The sequence below is a fragment of the Crinia signifera genome, chromosome 2, assembly GCF_055691185.1.
Source record: "Crinia signifera chromosome 2, ASM5569118v1, whole genome shotgun sequence".
In the NCBI taxonomy this organism is placed as follows: domain Eukaryota; kingdom Metazoa; phylum Chordata; class Amphibia; order Anura; family Myobatrachidae; genus Crinia; species Crinia signifera.
This window is the reverse complement of record NC_139218.1, coordinates 253,527,855-253,542,380: the sequence shown is the minus strand read 5'-3', so window position 1 is coordinate 253,542,380 and position 14,526 is coordinate 253,527,855. Positions and strand designations below refer to the sequence as shown.

At 41.9% G+C, this 14,526-nt stretch overlaps 1 protein-coding gene across 4 annotated transcripts in view; it reads left to right on the top strand.

Moving 5' to 3' along the window:
• Window positions 1-14,526, top strand: part of FRMPD4 (FERM and PDZ domain containing 4) — a 395,081-nt gene that overhangs the window by 313,216 nt on the left and 67,339 nt on the right. For all 4 annotated transcript variants that reach the window (XM_083174315.1, XM_083174316.1, XM_083174317.1 and 1 more), the window contains one exon: window positions 4,411-4,513. In XM_083174315.1, the coding sequence (XP_083030441.1) occupies window positions 4,411-4,513 (103 nt within the window). The remainder of the gene's footprint in view (window positions 1-4,410; window positions 4,514-14,526) is intronic.

Sequence of the window (14,526 nt, the reverse complement as noted above, 5' to 3'; positions counted from 1 at the left end):
TTGGTGCTTGGGGGGTCTTGCTAATGCGACATAGCACCCACCAAAATTCCACCAGAATCTGAGCTGCAAAATCCAAAAATCACTCCTTCCCTTTTGAGTCCTGCCATGCACCCAACTGGTATTTTTTGGTCACATGTGAGGCATTGCCGTACTCGGGAGAAATTGGGGCACAGATTTTGGGGTGCTTTTTCTCCTTCATACCTTCTGAAAATGAAAAATTTTGAGCCAGAACTGCATTTTTGTGTAAAAAATGTAATTTTTCATGTTCACTGCCCACTTGTATCAAAATTGGTGAAACCCCTGGGGGTTTGAAATGTACACTATACCCCTAGATGAATTCCCTGAGGGGTGTAGTTTGCAAAATGGGGTGACTTGTGGGGGGGTTCCACTGTATTGGTGCTTGGGGGGTCTTGCTAATGCCACATAGCACCCACCAACATTCCACCAGAATCTGAGCTGCAAAATCCAAAAATCACTCCTTCCCTTCTGAGTCCTGCCATGAACCCAAATGGTATTTTTTGGTCACATGTGAGGCATTGCCGTACTCGGGAGAAATTGGGGCACAGATTTTGGGGTGCTTTGTCTCCTTCATACCTTCTGAAAATGAAAAATTTTGAGCCAGAACTGCATTTTTGTGTAAAAAAATGTAATTTTTCATTTTCACTGCCCACTTGTATCAAAATTGGTGAAACCCCTGGGGGTTTGAAATGTACACTATACCCCTAGATGAATTCCCTGAGGGGTGTACTTTGTAAAATGGGGTGACTTGTGGGGGGGTTCCACTGTATTGGTGCAACATAGCACCCACCATTCATTCCACCAAAATCTGTGCTGCAAAATCCAAAAATCACTCCTTCCGTTCTGAGTCCTGCCATGCACCCAACTGGTATTTTTTGGTCACATGTGAGGGATTTCCGTACTCGGGAGAAATTGGGGCACAGATTTTGGGGTGCTTTTTCTCCTTCATACCTTCTGAAAATGAAAAATTTTGAGCCAGAACTGCATTTTTGTGTAAAAAAATGTAATTTTTCATTTTCACTGCCCACTTGTATCAAAATTGGTGAAACCCCTGGGGGTTTGAAATGTACACTATACCCCTAGATGAATTCCCTGAGGGGTGTAGTTTTCAAAATGGGGTGACTTGTGGGGGGGTTCCACTGTATTGGTGCTTGGGGGGTCTTGCTAATGCGACATAGCACCCACCAAAATTCCACCAGAATCTGAGCTGCAAAATCCAAAAATCACTCCTTCCGTTCTGAGTCCTGCCATGCACCCAACTGGTATTTTTTGGTCACATGTGAGGCATTGCCGTACTCGGGAGAAATTGGGGCACAGATTTTGGGGTGCTTTTTCTCCTTCATACCTTCTGAAAATGAAAAATTTCGAGCCAGAACTGCATTTTTGTGTAAAAAATGTAATTTTTCATTTTCACTGCCCACTTGTATCAAAATTGGTGAAACCCCTGGGGGTTTGAAATGTACACTATACCCCTAGATGAATTCCCTGAGGGGTGTAGTTTTCAAAATGGGGTGACTTGTGGGGGGGTTCCACTGTATTGGTGCTTGGGGGGTCTTGCTAATGCGACATAGCACCCACCAAAATTCCACCAGAATCTGAGCCGCAAAATCCAAAAATCACTCCTTCCGTTCTGAGTCCTGCCATGCACCCAACTGGTATTTTTTGGTCACATGTGAGGCATTTCCGTACTCGGGAGAAATTGGGGCACATATTTTGGGGTGCTTTTTCTCCTTCATACCTTCTGAAAATGAAAAATTTTGAGCCAGAACTGCATTTTTGTGTAAAAAAATGTAATTTTTCATTTTCACTGCCCACTTGTATCAAAATTGGTGAAACCCCTGGGGGTTTGAAATGTACACTATACCCCTAGATGAATTCCCTGAGGGGTGTACTTTGCAAAATGGGGTGAATTGTGGGGGGGTTCCACTGTATTGGTGCAACATAGCACCCACCATTCATTCCACCAGAATCTGTGCTGCAAAATCCAAAAATCACTCCTTCCCTTCTGAGTCCTGCCATGCACCCAACTGGTATTTTTTGGTCACATGTGAGGCATTGCCGTACTCGGGAGAAATTGGGGCACAGATTTTGGGGTGCTTTTTCTCCTTCATACCTTCTGAAAATGAAAAATTTTGAGCCAGAACTGCATTTTTGTGTAAAAAAATGTAATTTTTCATTTTCACTGCCCACTTGTATCAAAATTGGTGAAACCCCTGGGGGTTTGAAATGTACACTATACCCCTAGATGAATTCCCTGAGGGGTGTAGTTTTCAAAATGGGGTGACTTGTGGGGGGGTTCCACTGTATTGGTGCTTTGGGGGTCTTGCTAATGCGACATAGCACCCACCAAAATTCCACCAGAATCTGAGCTGCAAAATCCAAAAATCACTCCTTCCCTTCTGAGTCCTGCCATGCACCCAACTGGTATTTTTTGGTCACATGTGAGGCATTGCCGTACTCGGGAGAAATTGGGGCACAGATTTTGGGGTGCTTTGTCTCCTTCATACCTTCTGAAAATGACAAATTTGGAGCCAGAACTGTATTTTTGTGTAAAAAAAATAATTTTTCATTTTCACTGCCCAGTTGTACCACAATTGGTGAAACCCCTGGGGGTTTGAAATGTACACTATACCCCTAGATGAATTCCCTGAGGGGTGTAGTTTGCAAAATGGGGTCACTTGTGGGGGGGTTCCTAACTTTTAGCATCTTATGGTGCCTAGAAACCTACATGGTGCCTAAAAAATAATCTCATAAAAAGGAGGCTCCAAAATCAAGTAGGTGCTCCTTCTATTATGAAGCCTGTGGTTTGGTCACCGTGCACACTAGGGCCACATATAGGATATTTATGAAAACAAAAGAATTGGGGGAATCAATTTTCAGTCACATTTCTCTAGTAAAATGTACTGTGTTCCTTAGAAAAATGTATTAAAATTGCAAATCTGCAAAAAAAAAGAAATTTTGAAATTTCACCTACACTTTGTTTTAATTCCTGTGAAACACCTAAAGGGTTAACAAACTTCCAAAATGCTGTTTTGAATACTGTGAGGGGTGCAGTTTTTGAAATGGCATCATTTATGGGGGTGTCTCACATACAAGTCCCTCAAAGTCACATCAGAACTGAACTGGTCCCTAAAAAAATCAGTGTTTGAAATTTTCTTGAAAATTTGAGAATTTGCTATTCATATTGTAAGCCTCCTAGTGTCCCAAAAAATTAAAAGGAAGTTGAAATAATGATGTCAACATAAAGTAGACATATGGTCTATGTTAGTTATTCACTATTTTGAGTGGTAAGATTATTTGTCTCACAAGCAGAAAATTTAACATTTTGCAAATCGCTAAATTTTCCATTTTTTCACGATATTTTGGTATTTTTCACAAAAAAACACAGACTGTATCGACCCAAATTTACCACTAATTTGAAGTACAATGTGTCACGAAAAAACAATCTCAAAATCACTGGGATAAGTAAAAGCAAAAAAAAGTTATCCCCACTTAAGTGAGACATGTCAGATTTGAAAAAAAGGGCTCTGTCAGGAACGCAAAAACTGGCTCTGTCAGGAAGGGGTTAATATACTTTTGCTTCAATGTAAAATGTCATTAAAATATTATGTATTGCAGTTATAATAAGGATTACGATTTTAGCTTGGCATTTTATTATAATATAACACAGAACTGTGTAAGTTGATTTAAATTTAACAAAATAAAAATTAAATGACTGGAAAAGATATTAAAAGTATGTATTCAATCCAATTCATTGGTTTAAAATAGTACACAAAATAACATTATACCTAAACCCTAAGACTCAGACTCAGAGCACCATTATTCAGCACCTTGACTTCGTCGTCGAGGGACAAATGCTCAGTTATCATGAAGGCACAAGTGTAACAAACATTTGCCCACTCAGCTTGGCTGTCTTAAGGGAATTAAAAGTACAGCATTGTGAAATAAAACCAAAGCTTACAAAATAATTGACATTGAAGCAGATTTATGTTATTGCACCAGTTATGACCATCCATGAATACCTGAAACATGATTTACGATCATTTAATTATATGTTTTTGCTTTTACCCTTGTCGGCTAATGTTGTTTGGATGATACATACTGTTTGATGCAATAAAATGTGACCATTAGCAGTTAGTTATGGACCTGTTACTGCCGGGAACATGTCATGAATATTGCAGAAAGGAAAGAATTATTTAACATAATTAGCAAGGAATTATTTTACTTTTCTTTTTCATTAGATGCGTTGTTATTGTAAAGCTCCTAATGATTTTGAATCCATAGGTTATTAAATTAAATTATTTGGTTTATATACAGAAGCATTTAAAATGAAAGGCAATTAAACCTTACTGGTGTAGGATAACTTTTACTCAATTTTTCATCTGACTACAGGTGGACCATCTGAAGGAAAATTAGTCCCTGGAGACCAGATCATAATGATAAATGAGGAACCGGTGAGCAGTGCTCCAAGGGAGCGAGTGATTGACCTTGTCAGGTACCTTATATGTTTTTACTATTAATTCATTGTGCCCAGCAAGAACTTTTAGCCTGTAGCCATCAATAATAAAATATGAATGCACAGTAGGATGTATAGTACAGTATATGTTTTTTGCATATTCATTCAGATCACTGAACTGATATGAATTAAGTGGAAGTGTATATGACATGCATTTCAGTCTTTTATAAATGAGTAACACATAGAGGGAGAAATTTAATAGGATTCAGAAAGTGAGAGATTTGGTAAGAAATCTCCAGGTTGTTGTTTTTTTAAAGCGGCAATCATTTACACTTCAAAAATTAAACTGGGTTTGCAGTGTAAACGATTTAAAAAAAACTAGAGATTTTTTACCAAATCACTCATTTTCTGAAACTCTCATCCTATTCAATTTCTCCCAAAGGGCGAGATTTAGTGAAATGCGATTTTTTTATATGCAAAGTGCGATTTTGTTCAAAATTGCCCTATATCGCCTTTTTTTAAAAATCGCACTTTTGCTGTGAATTCGCAAATTTAATGAGCGGCAAAAAAGTGCGATATGGTGCGATAATGTGCGATTTTTAGTCATAAAAATTTGCAATTTTTAAGTCATGAAAATGTGTGAATTTGATAAAATGTGCCATTTTGTGTTAAACAAAAAGAAAAAAAATTGCGTGAGGTCCCCCCTCCTGTGCATAACCAGTCCGTGGCTCATTGAGCCGGACCTGGTTCCAAAAATACGGGTGACAAAAAAATCTGGGGGTCCCCCGTATTTTGAAACCAGCACCGGGCTCCAACAGCCCGCGGTGTCATGCCATAGTCGGGGGACACTTTTTATATAAGGTCCCCCGGCCGAAACATGAGCACCGTGGCTGGTCGGCCTTGGACGGGGTACCGGGAGGAGTGGGGACCCCCCCAAACAAAGGGGTCCCTCCCCCAGGCTTAGGGTTAATTCTCACATTCCTAACATTACTTTATGCAGGAGAACTACAACCACAATATCCAGCATGCGGGGCATTAATGGGCCCGCTTAGACTTGTAGTCCACGTGTAAAAAGAATGTTAAAATAAAAGACACACACACTGAAAAGTATAACTTTATTACACACACAAACACACACCTCACTTTTACACCAATATACTTACCAATCCAGGGTCCAGCACTGGTCTGTCTCCTCCAGAGCCAGCTCACCCCGTACTGACAGCGGGGTGAGATGGCTTTCTCCGTTGCAGCTAAAAGCCAAACAGGACTGAGCTATGTGTCTCCATAGAGACGCATCGGCCAATCACACTCTCAGCCTTTGTAGCGCTGGGACAGCGCTACAGAAGGTGATAGCTGTGCAGGAGAAAGCCAGCTCACCCCGCTGTCAGTGCGGGGTGAGCCGGCTATGCTGCAGACAGACCAGCGCTGGATCCTGGAATGGTAAGTATATTGGTTTAAAAGTGAGGTGTTTGTATGTGTGTAAAATAAAGTTAGACTTCTGTGTGTGTGTGTGTTTTCTTTTAACATCCTTTTTACAGGTGGACTACAAGTCCCAGCGGGCCCATTAATGCCCCGCATGCTGGGACTTGTGGTTCTCCAAGTCCCAGCATGCGGGGGAGGTCTGCTGGCACTCGTAGTTCTCCTGCATATAGCAATGTTACGTATATGTGAGATTTAACACTATCAGGCCGTCATCCACTGGCCAAGTATGCCGGTGACAGCCCTGGACGGGTGAAGCCTGGGGGGGGGCTTTATTGGGGGGGTCCCTACTCCTCCAAGTACCCCGTCCAAGGCTGACCAGCCACGGTGCTCATGTTTTGCCCGGGGGACCTTATATAAAAAGTGTCCCCTGGCTGTGGCATGACACTGTGGGCTGGTTTCAAAATTCGGGGGATCCCCAGATTATTTGTCCCCGAATTTTTGGAACCAGGACCGGTACAAGAGTCCGGGGCTGGTTTCAGAAATACAGGGACCCCTATGCTTTTTGTCCCCCGTATTTTTGGAACCAGGTCCGGCTCAATGAGCCCAGGGCTGGTTATGCTAAGGAGGGGGGACCCCATGCCAGTTTTTTATTTTATTTTTACTTTTACACATATTTTAACACAGAACCATACACAGGTCTCAATGATCTGTGCATCTTTCTTTCAAATTCGCCAGTCAGAACCTGGTCTATTTTTTTTGGTGATTTTTAGACTTTTTGGGGGGTGATTTCCAAATTCGCACACAATTAAATTGGCGAATTCTATATTTTTCAATGGGAAAACATCTGGATGCGAATTGAGAAATCACCACTTCTGAATGTGCAAATTCACGGCAAAAAGTGAGATTTTTGCCGCAATTCGCATCCCATTAAGTTGGCGATTTAGGAAAAATGTGCGAATTCTGACGTTTTTGCGATAAAAATCGCCAAAATTAAAAAATCGCACCCTATAAAATGTCACCAGGGAAGTCACAAAGTCTAATATTGTGCTTGGAAACTTTTGGGTTAAGGAGCAGGTAAGCTCCTGGCAGTATGTGGATCTGTGAGATTTCACAATGATGTGACATCACAAAACAGTGGACACATATGACAATTGTCACATTTTGGCTATTTAGAGTTGTGTAGTCAAATACATTTTGGTTTATCCACAAACAGCTTCCAGCTGTCATTAAGCAATCTATGCACCTGTGATGATGAATCATAATAAGAGGGAAAAACTCAGACCTCACACAGATGACAAAATGTACAAAAATTCTGAGGTATTTTTAGAACTAGCAGCGCTTTCAATACAGTAGTTTTCCTGTTTTTGTTTCTTTAAATAGCAGTTGTAGTATAAGCATTAGAAAATTCAATTTCATTATCAGTTTTACTCTTGCGGGTATTAAGCCAGTACACACTATATGATTAGCGGCACCACCCCTATCATTAATGATACCAGTGGTGACACAAAATGAATGATCCGTTGGTTAAACACTGAATGATATTGTTAACTCTATCCTTCAGTGACATCTCCGGGTCACCCACCGAACATTCAGTCAAGGATGATATCGTCTGATTTGACTGCATGTTCAGATGATATGTTTTATCAGTAACAATCCACGGGTGTGCAAATTGTTAACGATATAATGGGTACACGCTAAACAAAATGCATGAGGATATCGTTAATGCAAATCGTATAGTGCAGGCATGCCAGGCCACAGTTTTGCTATTAGGGAATGCTAAAACTATGGTAATTCATGCTTTGATGTGTAGTTTCACACATCCCAGCTGGTGGGCCGCAGGTTGGACATTCCTGTTATAGTGTGTATCCACCTTAATTGTGCTTCTTTTCACATTGATGATGGATTCATTTATGACCTAATGCTTTGTTGACCTTCCAACCTTGTTGACCTTAGCCATATCAACCTATTTCAGGTGTCAACCTAAGGCCTGTTGACCTTCATTGGTGGACCCAATGCATATCGACCATAATATCGTTGGCCTCATGACCATATGGTTAATAAGTTACTTTTATGTTAAATGGGTCTTTACTCAATCAAATATTTCTGTGGGATGTACAGTCATTGATTTTTCTTTTTTGGTTTATATTTATTGTTAGACATTTACATTTGCAGCTGGTAGAGTTCTATTGTAAATCTTGTAAGCAAAAGAAGGAAGTTGTTGACCACACAAAATATGTCAGTTTCACTTTGGAACAAAGTTAGTGTCTAGTAAATAAAATGCAAGTTAAGTTCTTTATTTCATATATTAAATAAAAATAATATTTTGTATCCTAATAACTGGAGAACAGCCTGGGGCAGAAACAAAGCTTTATTTTGTAATTTAATCATCCATTTCATAGGCTTGTTTTCTGAATTAAACAATAAAATAAAAAATAAAAAAAAGTAAGAATAGCTGTCAGATACCGCCTTTCACTGTGCCGTAATAAATAAAAAATATGTTCTTTATTAATCCTGTTCTGATGCATGAATTTTTAATGCATTCCCCATTTTTACTCTTCTTAAAATAGAACAGTGTTAGAGTGTCTAACTGAGTAAAGTGTAATAGGCACACGTATTAGCAGTCTTTTTTTAAGACTTAACCTTCTGTTTAATTTTAGCCAGAGATTTTCGTAGCAATCAATTTTTTACAATAAAAGAACATAGGAGCAGTTGCACAGAAACATTAGGAGCAGAACATGAACAGTATTCACAAGTTTTTCCATGTTTCTCCAATTATTATCCAATTTGGTAACCCAAAAATTAAAAAAAATTCTCCCAATAACACACAGGTTTAGTGAAAACCTGTTTTTGCTCAAAAATGGGCTGCTTTAGGAGATTTGGTTTTGCCTGCCTGAGGCAGGTAAAACAAACCCCCAGTAAGAAGCGTCTTGCACTCAGGGCTAATTGACTAGCCTCCATTGACACAATTATCCATGATATTTGTGTCAATGGTACCAGACAAAGTTATAAGTGTCTGTGTCTAAGTAAATACTTCCACCTCAGTATTAATTTTACATGGCACATTCTACCCTGATGACACAACACCCAAATCTCTCTCCTCAAAGCACCACTTTCCCCACAATTTTTCCAGCACCACTCAATGATCACAGCAAAGCACCCTCTCCTAGCACAGCACCTGACACCCATAACCCCTCTCCCAGCAAATCAACTATCACAGTACAGATTACAGCACCCATCAACTCTAAACCAGCAAAGCATCCCTCACCCAGGACTTATCTTACAGCAAAGCATTTCTCACCCAGTACAGCACAGATTATAGCAGTAGCACCTATCAGCCCTCACACAACACACCTCATAGTGCAGTCCACAACCCTTGCCCATTACTCACAGTACAGGCTGACACCTAAGCTGACTTACTTACAGCTCTTAAGTTAAGAGCTACGTTTACTGGCTCCTTTCTGTGCATAGATGGAAATTGGTGGTGGTAATGCAAGCTGCTGTAGGCGAACCTTGAGGTGTTGCTCCCTACCCCCTTAGATCCTAGTGACCATCATCATCACAAGTCCACAATCTGGGTCCCTACTTACCAATGTGGATGATGGAGTTCATCCATGTCCATAGCAGTATCATATCCCTCTCAGTCCTCATTTCCCCAATGGTCCCTCTATTCCCCCCTGTAGCAGTGATATTAACCCCCTGAGGCCCCGCTCCCCATGAGAATTCTGCACCTTTCCAAATAGCAGTGTACTCAGCCCCGTGAGATATCATTCACCATATGTATCTGTTCCCCTGACATGAATAGGGACATTGCATGCTAAAGACATGTGCCCAAAAATAGGCTTTGTATCATACAATAGTAACTCCTAATACAAAATATGAAACACGGTAGTGCAACCTTATTTAAATTTCACTGCACAGTATAGCCCCTTAAACACATTATGCCACATAGTAGTAACCTTTTACACATTGTGCTACATACACAGTATTGTGCACTTCACTTTTGCATATTATATACATTTTTTTATTATTTATGAAGATTGACTACCCTCACACTTGTTAGCAGCTGCTTTTTTGGGGTAAACTTTTCAAATCAGGTGCTCAATTGTAACTTTATTTTTTTACTTCACTTGGTTACACTCTAAAGCACCTAACATAATATTATATTAACGGCCTATCACCCAGCTGATTTTCCGCATTGGAAGCAATGACTTCCTGCCCTGGACACACATATAATATGAAGCCACAGGTCCTGCTAATCAGCCAAACCTTGATCACATATCAGTTTAGGAAAACTGGACTGGATCTAATGTTCCTGCTGCTGCTGTAAAACATACCTCTACTGGATCTTATACATTACCCTCAGGTAGAGATGCGTGGGCAGCGGCACTCAAAATAAATGGAGTCAGAGGCACAGTAATGCCAAACTGTGCCTCTGGCTCCATTTATTTTAAGGGCAGCCATCCACGCATCTCCATATATATTCTATTCAGGCTATTGAAATCCAGACAGAGGGCACTCACCAAATATTCTCACAAAAGCAGTTTTAATACATTACCAAGACAAGACATGCAGCTTACAACCGTGCAACAAGGTGAAAATCAGCAATATATATATATATATATATATATATATATATATATATATATATACACGCATATGGCCGCACTCCCAATAAACAGTCAGGACACAGGTCGTGTGAAGTAACGTTTCGAGGTTTAATTACCTCTTCATCAGACTCGAATAAACCATATATAATAAGTGATATTTATACTTACACATCCCAACAGCACAACCCACCGGGCGTGGGAGCAGAAGCCGGCGTCTTCCGCGTCCGTCATCACGGAGCGTCGTATGACGTCACTGCGCTCCGGCGTAGAGGCGGTCCGACAGCACGGCAGCTCCGTTGCCACGGCAATCTGTATACAAAACCCGAACGAAAACAAAAGAACACCAAAGTGAATACATACAGTAGTAAACATTAAAAACAGCAGGCATGCAGATAACACGAGCTTATTTACCTACAGAGCATAACGTTAAATCACGAAAATAATGTAATCACGTTGTGTACATAGCGCATCGGAATTATCGCTAGGCAACTATACCAGGGTGCACATAACATAAGTCAGAGAAAACAACGCAGGCCAAGGTGCTCATTCAAACCCCGTGGGGACAGGGTACCCAGTCGGTGGATCCAGGCAGTTTCACACCGCAGAAGTTTTAGAGACCTGTCTCCACGTCTGATAGTAGCTGGGATATGGTCAATGAGTATAAAGCGGAGGGCAGCTACCCCATGGGAAGCCTGCATGAAGTGGCGAGCCACCGGTTGGTCGCTGACCCCGCTATCGATGGCATTTTTTATGGAATGTCGATGGGTGGCCATGCGATCCTTGATGGTACGGTCAGTCTTGCCGACATAACCGTACCCACAAGGACAGGTCAACAAGTAGACCACGTACTTGGTCGTACACGTTAACCTGTGTTTGATGGAATACTTTTTTCCTGAAAAAGGATGACAAAAAAATTGGGAGGCTGTCATGGATCTACAGGTAAGGCAACCTAAACACCTGTAGCAGCCGTTCTTGCGGGCCAAAAAATTATCAGACTGGACCTGGCTGTTGGAAACCCTGGAAATATCAGTACGGACGACCCAATCAAAAATGTTACGCCCCCTTTGGTAACATGGCATCAATCTCTTTTCAGAAAGGCCAATTTTGGGGGCAGAGGTAACGATGGGCCACCATTTTTTAGATTTTTTGTTTATTTCGTTACTTTGAATGTTATAATGGTTAACCCAGGGTATACGGTCACCAGTGGTCTTACGGGGATAAATTTTGAGAAGATCACCTCTATTTTTAGACATAGCTTTAGATCTAGCGGACAGAACTGAGGACCTCTCATAGCCACGATCCTCAAACTTCTGTGTCATTTTCTCCATCTGTCTAGTGGCTGTCTGGTCAGTACTACATATCCTTCTCACACGTAGGAACTGTGAGTAAGGCAACCCATACTTCAGCGATTTAGGATGGAAACTATCTGCATGAAGTATGGTGTTGCGGTCAGTGCTCTTGGTATACAAATCTGTTGAAATGTGACCCTCATGTACAGACACCTGTACATCCAGAAAATTAACACTTGAGGGATGTATACAATGTGTGAGCTTGACCGGACTACCAGACATATTGTGCTCCTTGAGGTGTCTCTCAAGTTCCAACACAGGCCCAGACCAAACAAAAAACAGGTCATCAATGTACCTGGCGTATGCCATGATGTAATTACACACGCCAGGTACATCCAAGAAGATCTCACGTTCCACCTGCAGCATGTAGGCGTTGGCGTACGATGGGGCCACATTGGACCCCATCGCACACCCCGCCAGCTGCAGGTAGAATTCTCCATCATAAATAAAATAATTATGCGTCAGCAACAAGTTAAGCAACTCCAAGACAAGCTCTATTGGAGGACCACAGTAGAAAGGGTTGCCCCTCAGCAATTTATCCACTGCAAGCAAGCCATCAGCATTGGGAATGATGGTGTATAAGCTTGTGATATCCAAACAATCCCCAACCCCCTGAAATAAACCCTTTGCCCCCCCAATTAAAAAAGATCATTCCACGATCAACGTTTGATCCGGTGTCCTATAACACCTCTATAAGGACATTTGGGAACATGCTAGACAACGATATTCAGCCACTATCGGTGCAACATCGATCGGGCAATCTGAGTGCTGCAGAGTTTCAAGCCCTGCGTGACCTTTCATCATATAGTGACATCGTCATTCGCCCCGCAGATAAAGGCGGGGCGATAGTCATTCAGGACATTGATCAATACAAGAGGGAAATTGCACGCCAGTTATCTGATTCCAACGTCTACTGCAAACTGCCGAAAGATCCAACTGATTTATACAGCAAGAAATTGCAGACCATCTTGACTACAGCTGTGGCAGCGGGCAGTATTGATGTGAAAGTATCTGATGCATTGCTCCCAAAAAACCCTGTGGTGGCTATTCTCTACACCCTTCCAAAGGTGCACAAGAGCCTGGTGGACCCTCCTGGTCGACCCATAATCTCGGCCAGGGGGTCGCTCTTCCAGGCTCTTTCAGTGTACTTAGATGCACTGATCCAACCTTGTGTCATTAATGCCCCTGGACACATTAGAGACACCACTGCATTTCTTAACTTGCTTGCTAATGTTGATGTGGTACCATCTGGTAGTGTGCTTGTGAGTTTGGATATCACAAGCTTATACACCATCATTCCCAATGCTGATGGCTTGCTTGCAGTGGATAAATTGCTGAGGGGCAACCCTTTCTACTGTGGTCCTCCAATAGAGCTTGTCTTGGAGTTGCTTAACTTGTTGCTGACGCATAATTATTTTATTTATGATGGAGAATTCTACCTGCAGCTGGCGGGGTGTGCGATGGGGTCCAATGTGGCCCCATCGTACGCCAACGCCTACATGCTGCAGGTGGAACGTGAGATCTTCTTGGATGTACCTGGCGTGTGTAATTACATCATGGCATACGCCAGGTACATTGATGACCTGTTTTTTGTTTGGTCTGGGCCTGTGTTGGAACTTGAGAGACACCTCAAGGAGCACAATATGTCTGGTAGTCCGGTCAAGCTCACACATTGTATACATCCCTCAAGTGTTAATTTTCTGGATGTACAGGTGTCTGTACATGAGGGTCACATTTCAACAGATTTGTATACCAAGAGCACTGACCGCAACACCATACTTCATGCAGATAGTTTCCATCCTAAATCGCTGAAGTATGGGTTGCCTTACTCACAGTTCCTACGTGTGAGAAGGATATGTAGTACTGACCAGACAGCCACTAGACAGATGGAGAAAATGACACAGAAGTTTGAGGATCGTGGCTATGAGAGGTCCTCAGTTCTGTCCGCTAGATCTAAAGCTATGTCTAAAAATAGAGGTGATCTTCTCAAAATTTGTCCCCGTAAGACCACTGGTGACCGTATACCCTGGGTTAACCATTATAACATTCAAAGTAACGAAATAAACAAAAAATCTAAAAAATGGTGGCCCATCGTTACCTCTGACCCTAAAATTGGCCTTTCTGAAAAGAGATTGATGCCATGTTACCAAAGGGGGCGTAACATTTTTGATTGGGTCGTCCGTACTGATATTTCCAGGGTTTCCAACAGCCAGGTCCAGTCTGATAATTTTTTGGCCCGCAAGAACGGCTGCTACAGGTGTTTAGGTTGCCTTACCTGTAGATCCATGACAGCCTCCCAATTTTTTTGTCATCCTTTTTCAGGAAAAAAGTATTCCATCAAACACAGGTTAACGTGTACGACCAAGTACGTGGTCTACTTGTTGACCTGTCCTTGTGGGTACGGTTATGTCGGCAAGACTGACCGTATCATCAAGGATCGCATGGCCACCCATCGACATTCCATAAAAAATGCCATCGATAGCGGGCTCAGCGACCAACCGGTGGCTCGCCACTTCATGCAGGCTTCCCATGGGGTAGCTGCCCTCCGCTTTATACTCATTGACCATATCCCAGCTACTATCAGACGTGGAGACAGGTCTCTAAAACTTCTGCGGTGTGAAACTGCCTGGATCCACCGACTGGGTACCCTGTCCCCACGGGGTTTGAATGAGCA